Source organism: Pinus tabuliformis, chromosome 1_1 (genome assembly GCF_031772625.1).
Source record: "Pinus tabuliformis cultivar Carrire ecotype Pingquan chromosome 1_1, CPIR1, whole genome shotgun sequence".
In the NCBI taxonomy this organism is placed as follows: Eukaryota; Viridiplantae; Streptophyta; class Pinopsida; order Pinales; family Pinaceae; genus Pinus; species Pinus tabuliformis.
Genome location: NC_142297.1, coordinates 505595955 through 505611449, shown reverse-complemented (window position 1 = coordinate 505611449; position 15495 = coordinate 505595955). Strand labels below are relative to the sequence as shown.

General features: G+C 41.4%; 3 protein-coding genes across 3 annotated transcripts; all 3 read right to left on the bottom strand.

Moving 5' to 3' along the window:
- Window positions 1-2028: 2028 nt before the first annotated feature.
- Window positions 2029-5572, bottom strand: LOC149213999 (uncharacterized). Its single transcript, XM_089389246.1, has 3 exons — window positions 4752-5572; window positions 4186-4614; window positions 2029-4032 (listed from the first exon to the last, which is right to left on the bottom strand). The coding sequence occupies exon 3, from the start codon at window positions 3871-3873 to the stop codon at window positions 2029-2031; it is 1845 nt and encodes a 614-aa protein (XP_089245372.1). The 5' UTR covers window positions 3874-4032; window positions 4186-4614; window positions 4752-5572.
- LOC149214000 (disease resistance protein Roq1-like) lies at window positions 4907-5506 on the bottom strand. The gene has a single exon (XM_089389245.1). The coding sequence runs from the start codon at window positions 5504-5506 to the stop codon at window positions 4907-4909; it is 600 nt and encodes a 199-aa protein (XP_089245371.1).
- Window positions 5573-5583: 11 nt separating the features above from the next.
- Window positions 5584-6463, bottom strand: LOC149213998 (toll/interleukin-1 receptor-like protein). The gene is made up of 2 exons (XM_089389244.1): window positions 5949-6463; window positions 5584-5857 (listed from the first exon to the last, which is right to left on the bottom strand). The coding sequence occupies exons 1-2, from the start codon at window positions 6461-6463 to the stop codon at window positions 5584-5586; spliced, it is 789 nt and encodes a 262-aa protein (XP_089245370.1).
- Between the last annotated feature and the right edge of the window lie 9032 nt (window positions 6464-15495).

Genomic DNA, 15495 nt, shown 5'->3' with positions numbered 1-15495 from the left:
TGTCAATTTACAGTGGGTCGAGCTGTGAAATTTGTCAGTGGCTCCAACACTCTTAAGCCGGGTATAGGTAGTGGTGTTGTTGGTTTTTTCAACATGCGACCTTCCCCTCGCGGTGGGTGTTCCTCCCTCCTTACCAAGCCAGGTTTAGTTGGGCACGGGCAGCAGGGCAAACCAATTCAATCTGCGGAGCTGAGATTGGTGGTAGCTGGGACGCGCCGGGGTGGCGAGACTGTTAGCCGCTCCCGACAGATGGGTGTTGGAGTGCATGTTGGTTGTGGTGGTAGCGAGTAGGCGACCCATCATGGAGGGTGGTCTCAGCAACCTCAGTGACGTGGTGGTGTGCGGCGTCGTGGTAAGGTCAACCGGGGGTCTGGCAAATGTTCAACTCCCAACTTGTGGGTAATTCAACGCTGTTGTCTAGAGAATTGTCGTGAGCTAATTCAAACTTTGCTAGATTGGGTGAAGTCGGTTGAAAGGATCTAAAGGGAGGAGCATGTTGAGCTAGTGGCCACCCTGGATAGGATGCACTACTTTCAGTGCCAGGTTAAAGAGCGCATGGTGGTGGCCTGACATGGCCAAAACCATCTTTCATAAAAAGTGGAAACGTTGGAGACATGGATGGCGTACTTTGAAGGGCATGTCCAGTGCAACTTTCGCCCTCCGCCTCCTCTAGGAACAACCCTGGATAACCCAACGTCCATCACGTCGGATGACTAGCATGCCCTCAGGTGTTTTCTATGTGTTGTTTGTCTTTTGGTGTCTTTGGCCTTCCCGTTTATGGACAATGTCCTTAGTCTCGTTTTTGTATTTTTGTCACATGCTACAAACAATGGTCAACAAATGTGGTTTGGATGAGCCCACCAGTTTTTGTTACTCTCGATGTATATCTCTTTTACCAAATGAAAATGCAGTGAGAGTGAGACCACCAATTTTTATTAGTCTCGATGTATATCGCTTTTCCTAAAGTAATAGAATGTTGACTTTAATTAAAATATATATATATATATATATATTATGAATGAAAAATTATATAAAAATGGTTTAATTAAGAATAAAAAATATTATAAAATTCGGAAGAAATTTTAGATTTCTTTGGAAGCCATTCACCTTTATAAGCAATTTAATGTGAGCAAACAGTGCACTCGTAACTAAGAAAATATATTGAATTTATGTTTTTTTTGGTCATATTTATTTATTTAGGTTGAAGATACCTCCACGTTCCAATATGCTCTTCAGATCTAAACTTGAAACTAGATGAGAACTGAACCTCGTGAAATCTACACTTTTAAGCGTATAGGAATTTTCAAATCATCCACAAATTTGATAAAATTAAAAACTATCCATTAAAAAACAAAAATAGTAAATACCTGTTAAATTCGACCGCTGCCCCAGCCTACCCCCTATCAGCGGTACCCATAAAGTGGCCTCCGACCGCCTGTCAAGAACTTCGGCTTCCGACCACAGTGCGTTCGCCCGCATGTCGAGATCTTCGACTTCCCACGGCATTGCGTTCGCTCGCATGGCAAGACCTTCAGAGCACCCGCAGAGAAGTTGTCTATAAGAAGTTAATTATGGCTTAAGAGTTTATTATTTATTCCTTATAACTTATTGTAAGCTCAATTTTTCAACAAACAATAAATCTATATATATTAATCTCTGTGGACTGTGAAGGATATCAATACATAACGGATTCAATGTCTAATTTTCAATTGTCATGGACTGTGATGCGTCCAATGTTGATCCTTCGAACGAACCAGTCTGCTCAGAGCGGCGAGAGTGGGGAGATGGGCGGGAGGAGAGTGGGGAGTTGGGCGGGGAACCAGTCTGCTCAGAGCGGCGAGAGTGGGGAGATGGGGGGGGGCAGAGTGGGGAGATGGGGGGGGGGCAGAGTGGGGAGATGGGAGTTGGGCGGGGACAAGAAATGGGGGGAAGATCGGCCAAGGGAGATAATGGTGTCCACGGCGGGGAGAGTGGGGAGTTCATCAGGGAGAGGATATGCCTGGTGATCCTTCGACCGAACCAGTCTGCTCAGCGCGGCGAGAGTGGGGAGATGGACGGGGGGAGAGTGGGGAGTTGGGCGGGGGCAAGAAATGGGGGGAAAGACCGGCCAAGGGAGAGAATGGTGTCCACGGCGGGAAGAGTGGGGAGTTCATCGGGGAGAGGATATGCCTGGTCGGTCCAGTCGGTCCAGGGCGAGAAGTTTGAAGCCGAGGGCGTATTGAAGAAAGGCCAACGAAAATCAATCGCTCCCCCAGCCTGGCCTCCATGAGCAGTGCCTCTAAAAGCGGCCTCCGTCTGCAGTGTGTTCGCCTGTCCGTAAAGAACCTCAGCATCTGACCGCAGTGCGTTCGCCCGCCAGTCATGATTTTCAGCCTCCAATCGCAGTGCGTTCGCCCGCCTGTCATGATCTTCAGCCTCCGATCGCAGTGCGTTCGCCCGCCTGGCAAGATCTTCAGCATTTGCCAACGGTTCGTTTCCCGCCATAAAATTCGCCGACTGCTCCTGCGGTTCGTTTCCTCCCATAAAACTTCTCGATTGCTGCTCGTTTCTCCCCTGCAACTGCTGTCCGTTTCCCCGCCTGAAATCTTCAACCTCCCATTGCCGTTCGTTTCTCCCTTTAAAATATTGGGCTTCTACTTCCTGTTCTTTTTCCAGATAAAAGCTCTCCACCTGCAACTCATGCAACTGCTCTTTCCACAACTTTAAATCTTTAAACAATTCCAATTCTATCAAATCGCTGGGAGGAGCTTCAGAGCTTGGTGTTCGAAGATTAGTTCCATCTGCAAATCTCCTTATGCTCTTAAGACTGCAACATCCAGAAACGCGGAGATGCACCAAAGATATCAACGTTTCAACACCTGACAACTCCTCCACTGTTTTACAGTTTCTCATGTCCAGTTCTCTAAGTTTTGCTAGACCATAAAACCCTGTTACTTTCTTTAATACATCACATCCATTCAAATCCAGCAATATTAGTGTTGTGGGCAATGTTCCAACCTCCTCCAGTTCTAAACAATCGCTGATGTCCAGCTGACGCAGGTTGGGGCAAACGCCTTCAGCAAATGATAATTCCCTTATTCTTGTGCCATGCAGGTCTAACTGTTTGAGTCGAAGAAGCATGCCCTTGTGAATAGAAGAGTCCAACAATCTGCGTTCACTCTGCTGTGCTGATGCATCTTCTCCCTCAACGTTTTCCACCTTGCCAAATGGCACTTCACGCAGAGGACATTTAGTTACTTTTAAAACTGTAAGACTCTTTAACTCTCTTAAACTTGCTGGTAAATACTCTATTCTTCCACAATCGATTTTGAGATCCGTCAATCGATTCAACTCTGCAACTGAGTCCGGCAAACATTTCCAAATCCCACCAAATAGTGTCAAGTGCTTTAAGCTCTTTAGCTTACCAAGTGAAGGAGGCAGCATTGCCATAGAGGATTCCTGAAAGGATACTCTCAGAATTTCCAAGTTACTTAAGTTTCCAATATCACATGGCAATTCTTTAAGGTTCGCATTCCACAAGGAAAGTTTTTCCAGGGACCACTGACGTGTAACCTGAGGAGGCAATATTTCTACTTTCTGACAATCTGAAAGGTCTAAGCTTTCCAGCGTTCTGATATTTCCTAGAGTTTCTGCACCGAGGATCAACTGCGAGCAACCCTTCAAATAGAGATGTTTAAGTGCAGTTAAACTCCCGAAGGAATGTGGCAGCGTTTCCAAACGGGAGCACCCATACAAGCTAAGATACTGAAGGTTTGTAAGACTCCCAAAAGAGTTTGGCAGCGTTTCTAAATCGCAGCTACCAGTCAAGTTAAGATGTTGGAGGTTTGAAAGATTCCCAATCGCATTTCGCAGTAACTTCATGCTTACGCGCATTCTCAAATGTTTCAGGGAGCGGAGAAGAAAGAATTCTTCTGGCAGTGCTTCGATAGTGCATCACAGTTCAATCTTTTCCAGGTGGTTCAACATCCCAATAGACCTTGGCAACTGTAAATGGGCTACATCAATATTCAACTCCCTCAGCTGAATAGGTACCTACAACGAATTGTTCGTTTTAAATTTAAAAACCTCTACTTGCTATGAAAGGAGAAAAATACACATTAAATCTTTTAGTCACTGAAAAGAACCATAACGCAACACACAAACTTTTAATTACCGAAAAGAACGAGACCGCAACAAAAGAGTTACCTCACTGCCACTCTCCCACAGTGTTTCCAAGTGGCTATCGCCGCCAAAGATTTCTAAAACTCTCAAGTTCTTTATTGGAATACTCGAAGGCAAAGAAAAGTAGCGACACGGCCGATCAGAGGAAACAAGAACTTCTGAGCTCCCGAGACGGGAGGAAGAAGCAATTTCCGAAACACTTTCCGAGAACCCATGTGACAAAGATACACTTTCCGACACACCTTCCGAGACATGTGACGAGATCCGATTGAAGGAAGAGAAATCCCACCGGAGCCATAGAAGATTTGACCATCTCAAGTGATTGGATAGGCTTTCACACCATTCACCTTGAACTCTCAGCAGCTGCAAGCCGCGCAGATGAACAAAAGGATTGCCGATCTCCAGAGGATTTTCCAAAGAAATGCCTGATGTTTGTAAGTTAATTCCGCGTACCTAAATTGTTGAGTGAAAACTGTTAGAAACAATAATAATTCAAAAGATGAAAAACAGCTTAAATTGACCATAAATTTAAGAACAGCTTAAAGATGAAAAACAGCTTAAATTGAATGTGTAGTGGTTCAAACACATACCGATGATTGGGGGAACACATTACAAAAGGCGTTGTGTGTTGAGCGCCAAAGACGAACCGTAGGTTCTTTCACTGCCCAAGCTCTGCCCAAGTCTCGAAGATGAGAATGCATTCTTATACAGTTTCTGTGGTCGACCTCTACGAGATACTTGTTCTCTAGGTTCCGAAAACCGATGGATCCTTCCCAGTTAGATGCGTCCCATAGTTTGATGGCCTTCTCTCTGTTTCTCCTATGAAGAAACAAGCAATATCTAAGAAGATCTCTCTCTCTTGCTCATCAAGGCTATCAAAACTAATTTTAAGTCTGCCTTGTACATCACTGGGAAGTACTTTGGATATTTTTTGTAACAGGGCTCTCCAATACCCCAAGTCCTGGCTTTCCGAGTAAAGATAAGCCCCTATCACTTTCAGAGATAACGGCAATCCTTGGCACTGATCCAAAAACTGGCTAACAACTTCTTCAAATCCTACAACAGGGTTAGACTGCTGAAAAGCGTGCAAGCAAAATAGCTCTCGAGAATCTTCTCTATTCAGACCTTTCAGATTATAAATGGACGAGTTCATTCCACAGCTTTTAAGAAGAGCCTTATTGCGAGATGTAACTAAAATTATGCTACATGAACTAAGGCTATCCTTCAGCGGTGAAATTAATGCCCGCATCTGCTCAACAGAATCCACATCATCTAGAATTACGAAAACTTGAGAATTCGGGACTTGACATTTTAACATCGCTATGCCTTCATCAATGCTATTCATCGTCTGAGCCTGTCCAGTCAAGTCCTCGTAAAGTTTACCTTGCAACGATGTTAAAGAACCCCTAGATGCAGCTTCTCTCACGTCAAAGTTTCAAACAAAAAGCAAGATCGATCATACTCTGATCTCTTACGGTTAAAGAACAGTTTCGCAAGAGTCGTCTTGCCAACTCCACCAATGCCTGCTATCCCTGCAATCTTGACTTCCTCGCTGTGATGTTGTGACAACACAGTCCATTCAAAATCTTGTAGCTTTCCTTCTAACCCAGTTTGATATGTGGCCACCTCCAAAAGGGGTTTTCTGGCCCTTTTCTGCACCAAGTGCAAAACCCTATCCACGAGCTCCCCCTCGTCCCTGTTTATTTACAAATACATAACTAAAGCTGGTGAGAAACACGCTTAAAGAACTTAAAGGTCAATCGGGAAAAAGTAGTTAGAAATGTTACCCATTACACTCCTGCAGTTCCAAACCGCTTATATCTGCAACGCTAGAAAGGGCCTGTCTCCATTTTTGAACAGTGTTAGGTTCGTATCTCTTTTTCTTTTCTAGCTGGCGAAGGGCTTCAGCATACTTTCCGCAATTGCCTTCATCCTGCGTCCTCCGAAGTTCAGAAGGATTAACATGGTAAAAGACAGGGATAATGGTCGCCCCCGACTTCAGCATCAACAGGAGCTCGTCTAGACACCATTTTGACTCCGCATATCGTGGAGAGAAAATAGCCACATGAACAGAGGCCGTTGCAATAGCTCCTTCAATTTGACAAGTTATATTTTCCCCTTCCTGCATTTCTTGCTGGTCTAGAAACACTCTGAATCCAGAGGAAAGAAGCCGTCGGTAGAGATGACTGGCAAAGGTTTTCTTAACATCCGGCCCTCTATGATTGAGGAAAACATCGTAAATATAAATGCTGTTGGGAGTTGCAGAGGACGAGGAAGAAGCCAATGTCTGATTATTCGCCATTTCTTGTATTTAGGACTGATAAATTGCACTGGGCACGGAGACGAGATGATGAAATGCCAAAAGGGGAAGACTCAGTGTGAGAAGAGGAAGGGATTTGACCGATCAGTTGATCCGACAAGTACTAAACTGCTTGCTAATAAAAGTTAGCTCTATGCAGCTCATTTCTCATATTTATTATGGTTTAAATATTTAAGTTCGGTGGGTTATTGCTTCTTTATTTCAAGAAAGCCCTATTTCCAACCCTATTGCATAGTAAATGCTGATTGACATGGGGTTGATATAACACGTCAACTCTATTGCATAGTAAATGTTGCTTGATACGGGGTTGATATAACACGTCGTGATATAACATACCATACCAGTGATGAGAGAGAAAAAAATAACAACACATTATATCTTGTTATATCCACTTTATGTCAAACCGCATTTACTATGCAATAGAGTTGGAAATAGAGCTTTCCATTTATTTCATAGTGCGATGACATAGGATATGGTCTGGCTGTCATCTTTTAACAGTTTATTGGATCGGTCATTAATAATTAACCAATGACTTGAATGTTTTTTTAATATCTTTTAACCGGGCCACCATGTCATTGAAAAAAAGGTTCAGAGTTTGACTGAAATATAAGATATGTACCCTTAAATTTGACGTATTATCCAAAAATGTATATTTTAATTACTGTATTATTAAAAATACTTTTCTTGGAATTGCAAAAGATTCTCATGGTTCTGCTCGTTATTTTTTATTCAAATATGTTGTTTTAATATCTTTTTATCGGGCCACCATGTCATTCAAAAAAATGTTCAGAGTTTGACTGAAATATAAGATATGTACCCTTAAATTTGACGTATTATCCAAAAATGTATATTTTAATTACTCTGTTATTAAAAATACTTTTTTTGGAAATGCAAAAGATTCTCATGGTTCTGCCTTTAAACTCTGTAGTAGTTTAAAGAATTTGTCTGGAAAGGTGTAGAAATTCTTGTTATATTTTGAGAAAATTTGGTAAGGATTTTTGTAAATATAAATTATAATTGTTAAATTTCAAAATTTCAAGTGTTCCAAATTTTTTTGATGATGCTAAATCTATTATCTCTACAAAAAAATTTTAAATTTTTTTAATTAAATTCCAAACACTTTTGACCTCCGCCTGCATAAACTACACCATTTTAGACACTCAGTTATAAATGCAATAATGCCACTGAAAGGACTCCGACAAAGCCTTGATATTTTTATACGCGTTTCAAATTCTCACCGTTTCTTAGCTGGTCTTTGTGAGGGATACAAAGATGCGACGATGACATTCACAAAGCTTCAATAAGTTTTTGCTTTTTCCTTCAATCGAGAATGAGAAAAACCTTCCTGAGTAATTGACAAAGTCATCAAATATTTTAAATTTGTAGTTATTTAAAATTCCAAATTTTTACACCTAATTAATATTAAGAAAATATTTATTTTTTTGATAATTTGGTCACTAAAAAGTTTGTTGATTGTGAACAAAATCTTGCACGGCCCAAATTAATATGTGAGCTTTGTTCCTAGCTTTAACACTATACTAATCATAACATTTCTGAAATTTTACTTGCTTATTTCACTGAAGAGTACAATAAAATTTTATTTAAAGGTAGGAGTTTGCTTCCGTGTCAAAACAAATTTTGACAAATGGTCTTAATGAGATTTTCTAGGAAGGGAAAACTATTTAAGTTATTTATTTATTAATTTCAATAAATAATATAGAAAATTAATTTTTTTGGGTTTGGAGCGGTATGTTTTAAAACTATTTTGGCTTGGTGAAGAGTTTGTTTTTTTGACTAAGAAATAGGTTAACGGTCCAAAACAAAGAGACATGTGACAAGAGTGAAACCCTGTCTCTTAATAATCACCAACTAGTTATTCTAAGTGACATAACTTTCCTTGAATAATAATGATGACTACTAGTTATTCCAAGTGACATAACTTTCCTTGAATAATAATGATGAGTCATCATGCATTAGTTATTAACAACTAGAAATAATTGTCCTCACAACTGGCTTGACAACTAAATTATTGTGAAATTTTACCAGAATTTGATATGTAATATTAAAGAACTATGTTTTTAAGAAACTCTCCACACTTTCTTTCATGTTATGAATTCCTGCGGATTTCTCTTTTCAGTATTTGTCATGATTTTTCTGGACATTTTCTCATAGTGGAAGACTTCCTAATGTCTGGTCGATGACCACTGGCTAACACTTTTCTTTTTCTCTGAGTCCACATCCACTTTTGTTCATTTCATACCACACCCCCAAGAATTTCTCAAACACTTCTTCGCACTTTCTTTCATCTTCCTGACGCACTTCATATTGCAATTTCAGAGTTTCTTTCAATTATCCACTAACTTCCCTTTTCACACTGTATTTCATTCATGCGTTCTACAGGTGGGAGAATTTCCCGTGCCTTTCTTCACATGTATACTACATTTTCTAATGGTCTTACTATTGGTTGCGTTTTTTTTTTGAACTGGAGCTCCCGCGCCCCTGCTCAGCCTTGGCTCCCGCGGCCTTCCGCAGGCCCTCCGCTTGGCAGTCCCTGCTGCTGGGCCCTCTATTAGTTCCCCTGGTATCCCCGCATTCGGGCTCTGTCGTCCACCCTCTGCCAGTGTTGTTGCTAGCTCCTTTTCCGCCCCTTGTTTCTCATGGCTGGGAGTGACTCCTCCCTCCTACAAGACCCTGATGAACAAGCTGAGATCTTCACTTCTCTTATCTCTGAAAACGGTGCCCCACGAAACAAACCCACAACTTCCAAGTTTGTCAAAAAACTGGCTGACATCCCAGAGATTTCTTTACCTCCTAGTCTCCCAAGCAAAGCAACTATTTCTCTAGCTGAGAGAGGTTTGGTTGGTCAATTTACTGGTCTGTGGCCTTCCCCCAAAGATGTTCAGAAATGGGTGGAGCATAACTGGAGTGCGAACATTCAAGGGAAAATCACAATAAGATTCTGTGGCAGAGGATACTATACGTTCCTCTTTGAAACAAAAGAAGACTGGAACCTCATTTTCAGAAGCGGCCCTTACTTCATGGACTCAAGAGGTCTCTACTTGAACACATGGTCCCCAGATTTTGATCCAGAAATGGATGTCCCTAATGCAGTCCCGGTCTGGGTCCGCTTGCCTCACCTCCCTCTCCACTGTTGGGGAGATGAATCGGTCAAAGCAATAGGAAATGCTGTTGGAAAATATATTGACAGATGCGAACCAAAGGACAATATGTATGCCTGTGCCAGGATCTGCGTAGAAGTCGACTTACGGAAGGGCCTCCCGGAAGCAATCAATATCAAAGTGGACCAATGGATGCATATTCAGCAGCTAGACTATGAACAAATCCCATTCAAATGCAAGGTATGCCATGAATACAGTCATTTTGCTACTGATGTAGCAAACTAAAGGAAGCTGAAACGACTGAGAATGTAGAAGCCAATGAAGACTCATGGGAACAAGTCAAAAAAAAGAAAACAAACTCCAAACAATTAGGCCCAAAACCAAAGCAACCCCTTGAAATCCCGGCTGCAATCTCCTCTCCCCCCCCCCCCCATCTTGTCTCAACCAATACCTTCATCTTCAAACCCCTTTGAATCCTTGGAAGAAGAAGATCCTTCATCCCCTCGTTCTCCTTCTCAAGACAAAGCCTTAGCAACCATTCACTCCCCCATTCAGAACTTCCCATCCCCTCCTCCCACCATAGTTCGAATCCTTACAAGAAATAAAGTCAAAGAATCAAGCAACTCCACCGAGCAACCAAAAAAAGTTGGTAGAAAGTCAAACAAAGAAATAAGAGATGAAATAGTAGCTAAAGAAATGGCTACAGGCACCCAACAACCGATGGATTCTTTTTTGGCCAAACAAAGAGGAAACGGGGAAAAGCTGAAAGAGAAGAGTGGGGCTCACCAAAAAGCAAGTAAGTAATGATTTTGGTCTCTTGGAACAGCAGGGGTTTGGGCTCCTCTCTTAAATCCAACGCAGCCCGAGATATTATTAGTCAAGAACAACCAGATATCTTTTTGATCCAAGAGACCAAAATGTCCAACCAAGATTTTCAAAAATTAATAAAAAAACACAAAAGCTTTGAAGGAATAACGACAGACTCAATGGGTGCCTCAGGAGGCATAGGCAAATTGTGGAACAAGAGGAAATGGGAGCTCATCAGCCAAAAATCAAATTACTAGTGGGTCAAAACTGATCTCAAAAACAAAACTACACATGAAGAATTCACAGTGCTGAGCATTTATTCTCCAAATCATTACAAGGATAAAGCAATTTGTTGGGACTCCGTCAAAACAGAGGTGAAAGAGTACCAAAGAAGTAAGATGGTTTTGGGAGGCGACCTGAATATAGTAAGAAACATTGAAGAAAAGATGGGAGGAAAATATCTCAGTGACCCGTCAAGAGCTGCACTGGAAGAAATAATAGAAGCCCATAAACTCATGGACATCCTGCCATGTAATGGGAAATTTACTTGGAGCAACAAAAGAGCTGGAACACAAAATATCAAAGAAAGACTGGACAGGATCTTAATTCATGAAAGTATAGCAGTAGGATTCACATCCATAAAAAGCAATATCGTCCATGCCACAGCCTTAGATCATAAGCCAGTGGTTCTGATTCTAAACAGAATAGAAAATTTTGGGCCAATCCCATTCAAATATAATAAAAATTGGGACAACAAGGAGGACTTTAGCAAGATCATCAAGGGCAGCTGGGAGATCGAAGTCTTTGGATCTCCTCATTTTGTTTGGGAATCCAAACTAAAAAACTTAAGAGCAACAATTAAAAAGTGGGCAAGAGAGAATGCAATAATAGAGAAAAATAAAAAATTCAAGCTGCATAGAAAATTGGAAAAGTGGAGCCAGGAAAAGGAAAGCCAACAAATATCTGAGGAAGAACAAGTCCATGAAAAAGCAATTTTTATGGAATTGTACAGGCAGAACAGGCATGAGGAGGAGGAGCTGAGACAAAAATCGAGGTGCCTCTGGCTGAAAGCGGGAGATAAAAATACCTCCTTTCATAACAATCTCAAGCTCAGAAGAGCAGGCAACCAAATAGATAGAATCCTTGCTTAGGGGAAAGAAATAAAAGAGCGAGATGAAATCAAAGAAGCAGCCCACAATCATTTCAAATCCCTCTTATTAGTTGATATTCAGCCTCTGGACAGCGCTGAATTCCTCCATCTTTTGGACAACAAAATCAGCGAACAGCAAAACAATGAGCTAGAAATGGAGGTTTCTTAGGAAGAAATTAGAGAAGCCAGGCGGAGTATGCATCTAGACAAAGCTCTTGGGCCAGACGGCTTCACCATTGCTTTTTACAAGACTCATTGGGACATAATAAAGAAAGACTTTGTCAGTATGGTTAAAAACGTTTTAAAAAAAAACAATATGGGAGAAAACACCAAGACTTCTCATTTGGCGCTCATCCCCAAGGAGCCAAACCTCCTTACTTTTGATCGTTTCAGATCCATCTCTCTTTGTAACGCTTCCTATAAAATTGTCACAAAAATCCTGGCAAATAGACTGAAAAAGCTCTTTCCGAGCCTCATCTCAGAGAACCAAGGAGGTTTTGTCCCAAAAAGACAGATAACGAATAACATAATCCTTGTGCAGGAAGCCATACATAGTAGCATACAAAGAAAAGAAAAAGGCATGGTCATTAAACTTGACATGGCAAATTCCTTTGACAGGGTCAGTCATCAGTTTCTAATGGTTGTACTTTAGAAGTTTGGAATATCAAACAAATTCATCAACATCATAATGGAATGTATTTCAAATCCTTGGACAACTCCCCTGATCAATGGAAGGCCCAGTCGCTACTTTCGAAGTACCAGAGGTTTGAGACAAGGTTGTCCCCTCTCTCCTTTTGTTTTTATCATTATGACGGAAACTTTAAGCATACATCTTGAAAATCAAAGGAAGAAAAGGGCGATAACTGGCATCTGCATAGCGAGAGGTATAAAAGAAATCAATCACTCCCTCTTTGCCGATGATACACTCCTAATTGGAGGAGCGTCAAGTTTAATAGCTAGGAGATTCAAGAAAATTTTAGAAATCTTCCTGGCCATCTCAGGGGGAATGCTTAACAACAAGAAGTGCAGAATATATACTTGGAATGTCTCGCCCCAAGTAATGTAAAGGATTTCTCAAATTATGGACATCTCGGTTCAAAGGAACTGGAGCCATTTCTCCTACCTTGGTCTTCCTCTGGCAAAGGAAGTGGTCAAGTCCGAGACCTAGAACAAGCAGATTGAAAAAATGAGAGGGAAACTCCAAAGTTGGGGGCTGATGTGGTTAAATTTAGCGGGCAAAACCATCCTCATTAAAGATCTTCTATCAGCTCTTCCCATTTATCAGTATGATATTATTTTGGCTCCCGCCAGCATCCATAAACAAATGGAGCTAATCATAAGAGGCTTCCTCTGGCAAGGAGGGAAGCAAGACACAAAAAAATTCAGTCTGGTTCGCTGGGAACAGGTGATCCTTCCCTTTGAAAAAGCAGGCATATCCATCAGGATTCCAAGTTTAACAAATAAAGCAATGGGCTTCAAACTTGTGTGGTGAATGTTAATAGAAAAAGTCGTTGGTGGGTCGAGGCTCTGCTAAAGAAATACCTCAATGGATAGCATTCAAAGATCCTCTCTGATTTGATCACGGAAAGACCATGCACCCAAGCGTGGAGACTCATCAAAAAGGTCATTCCTCAAATCAAAAATCATATTTCAAAGATCCCAGGGAATGGAAAAGACATAAATCTATGGACCGATAGAATAATGGGCTCGGAGCCCCGAAGTCATTTCCAGCAGTATAGGCCTTTGAAAAATTGGATGGATGCAAAACGTATAAACTCTCTTCATGACATTTCTGTCTTGGACCAAACTAGCTGGTCTGCCGAGAAAGACCTTCCTCTTCCAAATAATTTGAAAAATCAGTGGGCTGAATTGAAATAACGCTGACTGGAGCCGCCCTAATTAATAAAACATCTCAAGACAGCTTTGTTTGGGACCCAAGCGGAGAAAAGTTTACAGTGAAAGCCGAGTATCAGCTCCTTCAACCCAGCAACAACCTTGAAAATTGGAAACTTCGCACAACAGTTTGGAAGAACGAGTGTCTTCCAAAAATATTTTTTTTTGCTTGGACCCTTTTGAAGGGTAAAATTTTCACTGCTGAAAATCTCAGGAAAAAAGGGATTCAAGGGCCTTCAATGTGTTGTTTATGTCGCTGTTATCACTCAGGTTGTCCTTAAGCTCCTGAAAGGATACGGCCGAGGTAACCACAAACCAACTTTGGACTGCAGGTCCTAGCCTACCTACAGTCAGAGAGGGCTCTCTCTTTCTAATTTAGCTTTGTTGATGATGATTTTAGGCTATTTATTGAGCTCATGGGTTTTGTTTATAATTTGGTGGGAAGGATGATGCTTCCAAGTAGAGAGGCAAAGCATAGCGTGAAGGTTTCACACCATTGGGCATGGAGTCAAAGAGTGGGACTGTTGGTGCGTTTTATTGGTCACAAGACAAAGTGGAGCAAGATAGCTGCATACAAAACAATCTTTCAAGCTAAAGGATGGAGTGAGAGCTAAGGCATGAGAGGCAGTAAAGAATCTCTCAAACAGGTTTAGCAGAGGGAAGATGAATGAACTCTGCCTAGGAGCAATTAAGAATTCCTAGTTAACAGTCATTCATATGTGAAATAGGTTAAACATGAGGCATAAAGGAATTCATATTCATGCCTAAATCAAGAGGAAAACATTAAGAAACCACATAAACTGAGCATAGAGTGCAGATATGCAAATTCTAAACCAATCTTTCTTTATGTGTTTTGAGCATATATGAGATGAAAATAACAGAGATAAGGAACACTTATTGACTCATACAGCAGCGCAAGAATTCCACATTCACGTCTTCAAACTATTAAACACAGTGCAGACAGTCATTTCTCCAAGCTCTTCAGCAGTCTTTGATTATAAAAATATTCAGGCATACAGTGCGAGTCTCTTTTTGAGTACATTAACCAACCAACCGCTTTCACAACACTTAGGGTGGTATTTATACAAAAAAAACAAGATACAAAAACATCTAAAGGATGAGTTATCAACTCATAACTTCCTTACCAACTCTTAAAGAGCGGTTGATGAGAAAGTAAATGCTGAAATAAAAACGAATGTAACAGCTGCTCTTTTCTGTCAGTGAATGTTGACCTTTGAGCTCATTTGAGTCGGTTGGACTGTGCTTTCAAAAATTCGCGCCCTTAGGCTTATCGTCCCAGCGCATTGCTCTGTGACTGCTTCAACCTTTTCTGCATGCACCTTGGCTGCCCTGTCTGGTGCCTCCATGCCTTCCCTGTGCTTGCTGGTGACCTGTATCTGACTGTGATTTTGAAATAAACAAAAAGGGGTAAAACTGACGCTACCTGGGCAAGACGGCCAGCATTGCCTGCCACCAGTTCTCAGAAGGCAACTGATGCCTTTGTATTTTGACAAGTGTTTCATCGGCCTCTGTGTACTTGTAATAACTACGTGGCATCTCAAACAAATGGTTGACTTCATGCTCCAAGTAAAATAAGCTTTCCAGCTTGTCGTAGAGTGTTTGTCCTGTAGGCGGCCCTGCCTCTGCTGTAGAACTTGAAGCAGCAGCAAGCTGATTAGTGACAAAATTATCGAGCCTGGTAGAATACTGGTCACATGTCAATAGTTTTCCAGCACTGGTCAGCAGGCTGGGCAATCCCATAGTTTGTAATGCTGCAAGCTTTACGCCAAAATTGTCTACATCCCTTTGTATATCCCGGCATCTTGCCTCCAGAGTTTGCACAAAGCTTCTCAATGTAAGCACACTTTTCGCTGTCAGTATGGTATCTGTTCTGTTCATGATATGGAGTGCTGCCAGCTCTTCCCTAGTTTAATGATTCAGAAAATTGATCATTATGTTAGCCTGCTCAGGCATGTTTCCTAATCCTGTCTTAGCTCTCTGAATTTCAGTTTTAGCACGGCCAAGAAATTCTACTTGTTCGTACA